Source organism: Myotis brandtii, unplaced genomic scaffold (assembly GCF_000412655.1).
Source record: "Myotis brandtii unplaced genomic scaffold, ASM41265v1 scaffold46, whole genome shotgun sequence".
In the NCBI taxonomy this organism is placed as follows: Eukaryota; Metazoa; Chordata; class Mammalia; order Chiroptera; family Vespertilionidae; genus Myotis; species Myotis brandtii.
This window is the reverse complement of record NW_005367587.1, coordinates 5,089,562-5,097,540: the sequence shown is the minus strand read 5'-3', so window position 1 is coordinate 5,097,540 and position 7,979 is coordinate 5,089,562. Positions and strand designations below refer to the sequence as shown.

Here is a 7,979-nt window from a genome sequence, read left to right as displayed (position 1 = left end):
AGTTAATTTGCATATATTCACTGATTAGCCAATGAAAAGGGTAGCGGTCGTACGCCAATTACCATGTTTCTCTTTTATTAGTGTAGATATACACATATATATATCTACCTATAATAATAAAAGGGTAATATGCTAATTAGACCAGACGTCTTCCAGACATCCTTCCTGACGAAGCCAGGGATGGGGGGGAAGCCAGCCTGGGTCCTGGGTGCCTGCCAGCGGCCGGAGGAGGTAAGTCCAGGTCCTGGGTGCCGGAGGGAAGCCGGTGCCAGCAGCTGGGGGAAGGAAGGCCTACTCCTGCACGAATTTTCATGCATCGGGCCTCTAGTATATATATATTTATATGTATACTAGTATATCTCACCCGAGGATATTTTTTTCCCATTGGTTTTTAGAGAGAGTGGAAAGGAGAGGGAGAGACAGAAACACTCATGTGAGAGCAACACATTGATTGGTTGCTTCCCACATGGATTCTGAGCTGGGGAACAAACTTGCAACCCAGGTATGTGCCCTTGGCTGGGAATTGAGCCCTCAACCCTTCGGTGTGCAGGCTGGTGCCCTAACCACTTAGGAACACCGGCCAGGGCTGCCTATCCCCTTTGATGCACTCTCCAGGTCACAGAGCCTCCCAAATGCAGGACTGCTCCATGGAAAACCTCCTCATACCTTCATCCCAGGCCCAAATGTCACTAGTGCTGAGGCTGAGAAAACCTGCGTAACCCCATCTATCACATCACACACAAGTCAATTCAGACCCTGAGACGGCAAGTCTGTAGCCTAAGGTTACAGAGACTGAAGGGTCCCAGGTTCGATTCCAGCCAAGGGCATGTACCTCGGTTGCGGGCACATCCCCAATAGGGGCTGTGCAGGAGGCAGCTGATCGATGTTTCTCTCTCATCGATGTTTCTAACTCTCTATCCCTCTCCCTTCCTCTCTGTAAAAAATCAATAAAATATATTTTAAAACAAGTGGAAGAAGTTTAGTAAGCACTGGCATCATGCTTTAACCTCTCTAGAAGCACAGGAGGAAGGAATGGAGTCTGGAAATATTAGAGAAGATTTTATAAACATAGACACTATCTACCCAGGATGTCAGGAAGGAGAGAGCTGGCTCCATGAATGGTCATCATCTTTGGGACCAGGATACGACAAGCAGATTTTGTGCTGCTTCTGGGATTGAATGTCATTACAATCTCAGGGCATATTACTGGTTTATGGTGACTTCAGGTCAGAAATATTTAGCACTGAGTCTTTCCTAGGGAACCTGAGCTGGATGGTTATTCCCATTATTATAGGATCCCTGCAAAAATAAATCCCAAGATCTGATTAAAAGGTTGTCTCCTAAAATCCCTTTGGCCAACACTGGTTCTTCAAAACAAACAAACAATCAAACAAACAAAAAAACTAAGCTTTTCTAAGAGCCCTTGGGAAAAAGAGAACTATTGGTTGGACCGACAGAGGTTCCACCTTACCATCTCATGGAGAAACACCACTTCTGCTCTGGCCATGGGGCCCTCCTGCGGAGCACTGGGCTCCACCTGGCCAGCCTCTGGCGCCTCCTCCACCACCTTCTCTGGATCCAGCCTCTTCTCCAAGTCACTGGAATGTTGACAGCTCAGGGGGATTTCTGAGGTTTTCTTCTCCTCCAGTTGGGCTCCTGGCTCCAGAGAAAGGCCTTTGCTGCATTCCACTGTCCTCGCTGCTCCTGGCCCTGGCTTGGCATCCTCCAGAGCCACCTTCTTAGGTACCGAAGCTGCAATGAGGATGCGAGTTATGGGTTGAAAGAGACTGACAGCTCGTTTTAAGAAAGGCTGTTCCCAGCACAATCACTGACCTGGATGAATCCTGCTTCCCAAGGGTGGAGGGCATCCTCCCAGCTCACTGCTCTCTCACACTCTCCACCCTTCCCTCCTAGCCGTGTCCTGTGTTCAGATCCCAGAGTTGCAGACCGTCAGAGATGGGAGGTCCTCTGTTCAGTGCTTCTCAACTGGAGACCACTGTGCCTCTCCCCTTCCCAGGGGACATTTGGCAATGTCTGGAGACATTTTTGGTTGCCATAACTGGGTGGTGGGAGTGGTTAATGGCATCTAGTGGGTAGAGGTCATGGATGCTGCTAAGTAATCCTACAAAGTAGCGAACAGTCCCCCACAAGAAAAGAATTACCCAGGCCCAAATGTCACTAGTGCTGAGGCTGAGAAAATCTGCGTAACCCCACCTTTTACTTCACACACAAGTCAATTCAGACCCTGAGACGTCAAGTCTGTAGCCTAAGGTCACAGAAATCTGTTATCTACAAAGATGGTTTGTGATTGTGATTGACAGCTTCCTGACAGATGGTCTGGCTCGGAGCCCACAGTCTGAGCCACTTTGCTGCACTTTCTTGCAAACTCTGTGTAAGCAAATGTGAGGCTGGTTTTCAATCTCCTGCAGTGGAAAGAGAGCCCTCCCCTCCCCCACGTTACCTGCAGAAGTCTCGGCTCCTGGGGGCTTCTCTTCAGGACAGCCTCCACTCTCTGACCCCTGGAAAGAAAACTCTTCCAGGCTGGAGAGAGACTGCAGCTCCTTTGGGGGTGTCCGGCACGGGGTGCTGTTGGTGCTGATGACAGCCGACACGTGGAGCGGGACGGACACGGCAAAGGGCTCGGAGATGTTCAGCGCCTTGCGCTGGTGTCGGGGTGAAGGCTCCATCTGGAAGAGGCTGCTGGTGAAGACGGACTTGCTGGGGCTGTCGTTCGAGGTGTAGAACATGCCCAGCATCTTCGGGGCTGCCTGCTCACTCTCGGGATCCTCGATGGGCCGGAACACCTTCAGCTGCTCCGGTGGGGGCCGGGCCTGAGCGCCCTGGAGTTGGCTTCGGTCACTGCTCATGTCAAAGCCCCCCTCGGCCCCCGCCGGCATCCCCTCCTGGCCCCAGTCACCCTCCTGCTTGGTGAGGTCACAAGAGCTGCCAATGCTGGTCGCGTGCATTTTCGTGGCTGGAATAAAAAATCCACCGGTGGCGACTGATCGATTGAAATTGCCTTTGGTCTCTTTCCCTAGTGAAAAAGCAGGCAAATACACGGTCAGCAGCTGGTAAGAGAAGGCACTGCCTATGGGAAAGGCAGAGCATCCTAATGAGGGCACAGCATCCCGATGAGGAGGACAGGCTCAGAACCTCCGGCTGACGAGATAGGAAGCATCTTCTCATGCGCCTGCTCTGTTAGGAGGCCCTGACAGGGCCACTTGCTGTGTGTGTTACATGTGTCTGCTTTCAACTTCGCAGGGAGAGCCGTTTCCAAAAGAAGGCCACTGCCAAGATTGCTAAACAGAGCAGTCACCCTCCAAGCATCACATGTAGATCATGAAAATAAAAAGATGGGTGGGAGCGGACAGAATGATGTTTGCTCAAAAGGAAGGAGACTGAGAGGGCAAAATAAAAAATCTTATTTTGCTTTGAAACTTATCGTTTTACGCCTCCTCTGGCAGGTGGACCCAGACAGGGGTTTGATTCCCAGGCAAGGAAACAAATGCTGTTCTCAGCTAGACCTCTCTCCCTTTCCCGGGCTTCCTCCGGCTGATGGGAGGATGAGACACTAGGAATGCAAATGCACTCAACCTTACAGAGCCCAGTCCTGAGGAGTGAGTTCCTGACGGGCTGAGGAAGGAAGACAAAGAAAGAAAGAACCTGTACAGGAAGTAAAGAAGCTGGGAGATGACAGGTGAGTTGCCTGGGATCTGGCGAGTAATTCCCAGCCAGGTCCCGAGCGCTCTGCTGGATGTGTAACCTTAGGTTTAAAATTCTCACGACCACTCCACGGGGGAAGTGCAATTCTCTCTCACACCTGAGGAAATGGAGACTCCAGGGGTTCGGTAACCTGCCCAACACCCATGAAAGTGCTGACCTGGCTTTTGAAATGTTAAATTCTGTAAAACTGGGCATGAATTGCCTCAAGAGGTTTCAAAGACCAAAGCAAATGGATGACTATACAGGCGAGAAAATGATGAAAGTATTGAGTCAGTTTAAAAGGAGTTCGTTGAGTATTTTACAAAGTTGAGAATTATTTTTAAAAGTTGTTCTAAAGGTTTTCTATATTATTTCAGATTGCTTCATTTATCAAAGAGCAAAACGTTTTCTATTAAAGGGGTTGGAAAGTCATGGGGTAAATGTGGGGAGTTTTGCCTCTGCCAGGGAAGCCCTTGTGGCAGTGCTATGGGCTGCTTAGCAGAGAGAGAGGTACAGGCAAGTCAGCCCTGACGGCTACAGCTGTAAGAACCAAGGAGGTGAGGTGTCGCTTTGATAGTCGGTGTCACCTTGCATGCAACTGTGTACTCATCTACTCCAAAAAGGGATGACCAGCGCCATGCCAGGCTGGTGCCTATCAATGTTTATTGACGAATGAATGAAACCACCGATTCAAAATCATGACTTGACAATGAGAAAGCTAATGTCTGTGGAAACACACAAATTCAAGACACATACTACGTAAGTACCGAGGCACAAAATTCTGAGGTAGAAACCAGTGCCTGGCTCTTTTCTATGCCTGAGGGAGAAGCCTTGGATTTCAGATGTTGACCTTTAACCGGGTTCAGGTGTGAATGTAAAATAGCTGTCGTTTCCATCTGTGGTTAGAGGAAGGCTGGAGAAAGAGGATGGCCCTTTAGGGGAGTTAATGCAAGGGCTATGTGAACCCCTTGAGTTCAGAAAAAGCCAGGGAGGGATGGGACTGGGTGATTGTGCATGACCGCGTGACTGGAGAGAGCAGGCCCAGCAGCTTATGAAGGCAAGTCTGGTGTGGCAACTCCAGTCTCCCAGCTGTAATCGCCAGTTCCAAACACCGCTGTAAAACCTCACCTTCCACGGGCACTGAGCACAGCGAGTCCATGCTTTTGGCTGGCCGGATAGTAGCTTTTTCCACTAGAGACAAAAGAAAAAAAATATCCTTGTTGAAGGCATAGTAAGAGGAAGCATTCAGAACAATAGGTCGCACTGTCAGCACACAAGAAAAGTTTCTTTAGCAAAGTTTTCCAAGTATTTATAATATTCCCCTTTGGAAAACATCCCCCACTCCACCTAGATGTTCCTACTTTCTGATTGGAATGGACAAGGCATCTGTCGATCAAAGTTTTATTAACATTATACAGATAAAGGTAAATTATAACTTTGCCCCAATACTAGCTATCAGCAAATGAGGAGTCCTAAGCCCAATGTTGCTGTACATCAAGGATTCAAAGATTCAGTTATGGGGTAGAATCCATGCGGCTCCAGGCAGCCCCTCCTATGTGACAGGCCAGGGAGCAGGAGTCTTGGCCAAAGCCTCATCTCTCAGCACCGATGAAGAATTTGGTACAACAGGTGAGAGGGCCCGGGGGACCTGGTCGGTCACCTTTCTCCCAGGTGCAGCTTTGCTCTTTGAGATGTCACCCACCAACCTCACGCTGGAGCAGATGACACCCAACCAAACATTTAATATGAGCACCTACTATGTGCCTGGTGGACTCTGCATCGTTGTAAGCCACCTAAGCAAGTTTTTGGAAGAGTGTGGCTTAAATAAGTAAAAACGTATTCCAGGCTCAGGATTAGGCACTTTCACAGATACCATCTCTTTTCAGGGAGGTGAATTATCTGGAAGGTCTTTCCTTCTACTAGTAGGTCAAGTTTGCTCCAGGGGAAAGAGGGCAGTTTGGAAGCTCAATGGGAGCCCCAGAACTCATGTAAAGAAACTTGAATTCAGACAGATCTGGCTTTGAATCCCAACTCTGCCATTTTGGGCCTGTGACTTCAGATAAGCAGCTTACCTTTCCTAACCTTCAGTTTTCTCACATGTAAAGTGAAAAATAGAGCTGCTGAGAGGAGTAAATGAGTAATGCATATGAAATAAGTAGGTTGTACTAACCTAGAATAGGGTAGATGCTCAATACAAAGTAGCTACTGTTATTGTTGTTGTTATTCAGAATAGACCAGGGTTCAGCAATAAAAGGGAAACTGGGGGATGGTTCCAGAAGCACTCAGAGTTGGCCTTAACCCAAATTGGACTTTGCCCCTCTTTTAAAGATTCCCCCTTTTCCTCCTTGCTCCAAAGCCAGCTCCTTCTGGAGGTTCCGCATTGGCCCTTGGCCTCCCGGGCTTGTGGCCTCTCTCTGCCTGAGGCCCGTGTGCTGGGGGAGGACCCAGCCATCCTCACTCAAACCCTTGGTGATGGCAAGATGGCCTTCAACCTCCTCACATCTCACACTAAGCCAGAATTCTCATCCTTCAAAGACCTGTTATTTTCACAAGTTACAAACTGATGATTGTCCTCACACTGCCTGGCCAGTGAGCCTTGCTCGTGTATCCTGAAACAACCTTTTCCCTTTGTTTCGGGAGCTGCACTTCTGGACTTCCGCTGTTTCCCAGGTCAGCCTGAGGGGCAGTGACCTCATGACCCCGAGTGTCCTGGAGGCTGAGAACACTGCTGTCGCAGGGCCATCGGTGTCCACCTTTCACTCTGGACCCTCTTTCTGATGGTGCAGCTCCTTGGGGCTTGGTGGCCACAGCAGCTGCTTTGGGGAACAGTCACCAAGGATTCCCTGGCCCCTTTTCTGGATGGAAACTAAGCACTCAGGGCTCCTTGGCCCATGGCTCTATTTCTATATATTTTTTATTGATTTCATAGAGGAAGGGAGAGGGAGAGAGAGATAGAAACATCAATGATGAGAGAGAATCATTGATCGGCTGCCTCCTGCATGCCCCACACTGAGGATCAAGCCCACAACCCAGGCATATGCCCCTGACAGAAATCAAACCTGGGATCTTTCAGTCCGTAGGTCAACACTCTATCCACTGAGCCAAACCAGCTAGGGCTCATGGCTATATTTATATTATATTTTTCTGCCAGGCACCTGGCAGTCTTTAGGTCCTTGAGTTCCCTCTTAGATTATCCTCAGGACTTTGGGATTTTCCCCACTCAAAGGAGTTCATTTTGGAGGGCTCCCTGGAGTCCTTCTGTTTGATGATATACAAATCCCAGTATACCCCTCGATGCATCTTCATTCTGTCAATACCCCAATTTATCTTATTCTTATTTTATTTCCATTCTCTAAATATGGGTAAACACCCCTTTACCTGCTGTCCCCCCATCAAAAAAAATGTCCAATGCTATTCACGATGAATCGATTTTTAAATTTTCTTTAGTTATGGAAAAGATTAAAAATGTATTTAAATATATTACTCCACTGATTCACTTTTTTCATGTTCATATTTCAACAAATAGCAAGTCCACATGCCACTTATGGAGACCACACTGATGGATTATGATCATAAACTCCCCCACTCCCACCCCAGTCTTCAGTGTTTAGGGTTCCAGCAACATTTCTCTGATGAAAAGTGGCCACATAGGCAATAGTCAAGGTAACAGAGAGCCACTTGCATTAACACAGATGGTTCTTTCATTTCATCCCTGCATCCTATCAAAATGCAGCCAGTTTGATGATCTATCTCTGATTAGTTTGTTTATGAGATATTAATCCAGCAGTTTTCAGCCCTGGCTGCATATCACCTGGGAGCTTGTTAGAAATGACCAGTGCTCTGATGTCACCACAGAACTCCTGAGGCAAAGCTGCTGTGGGCGAGAACCACCCCGTGGGCGATTCGGAGGGGCAGCCATGCTGAGAAGCCCTGGCCAGGGACATGCTGTGCGTCTGTGAGTTTACCACCATTGACCCCCCCCCCCCGCCCCCGCTTGGACTTCTTCCTTTTGGAAACCACATGGGGGTGGACATCTTCCTAAGTCAACATCAAGGCAAAGCATTTATTTTTTTGCTTGTTGTTTTGTTCTGTTGTTTTTAACTTTTCATTATTTGGTGAACCTCTTTTATTGTATCACCGATTCTGTAACCGAAATTCTCTCTTTGATGTGCGTAAGCAAATCTCTTATAATAGATAAGGAATTTCTTGCCAGATACTCTTCCCCTTAAATTCTTCTTTGAGAATCCTAATTTTTGCTTTGTATCTGATCTACCATA

At 48.1% G+C, this 7,979-nt stretch overlaps 1 protein-coding gene across 1 annotated transcript in view; it reads right to left on the bottom strand.

Moving 5' to 3' along the window:
* The window catches only part of ARHGAP31 (Rho GTPase activating protein 31), a 111,941-nt gene that overhangs the window by 8,429 nt on the left and 95,533 nt on the right, over positions 1 to 7,979 (bottom strand). The window contains exons 9-11 of the mRNA XM_005875328.2: positions 4,831 to 4,893; positions 2,462 to 3,034; positions 1,472 to 1,752 (exon numbers count right to left, since the gene is read on the bottom strand). Of these exons, the coding sequence (XP_005875390.1) occupies positions 1,472 to 1,752; positions 2,462 to 3,034; positions 4,831 to 4,893 (917 nt within the window). The remainder of the gene's footprint in view (positions 1 to 1,471; positions 1,753 to 2,461; positions 3,035 to 4,830; positions 4,894 to 7,979) is intronic.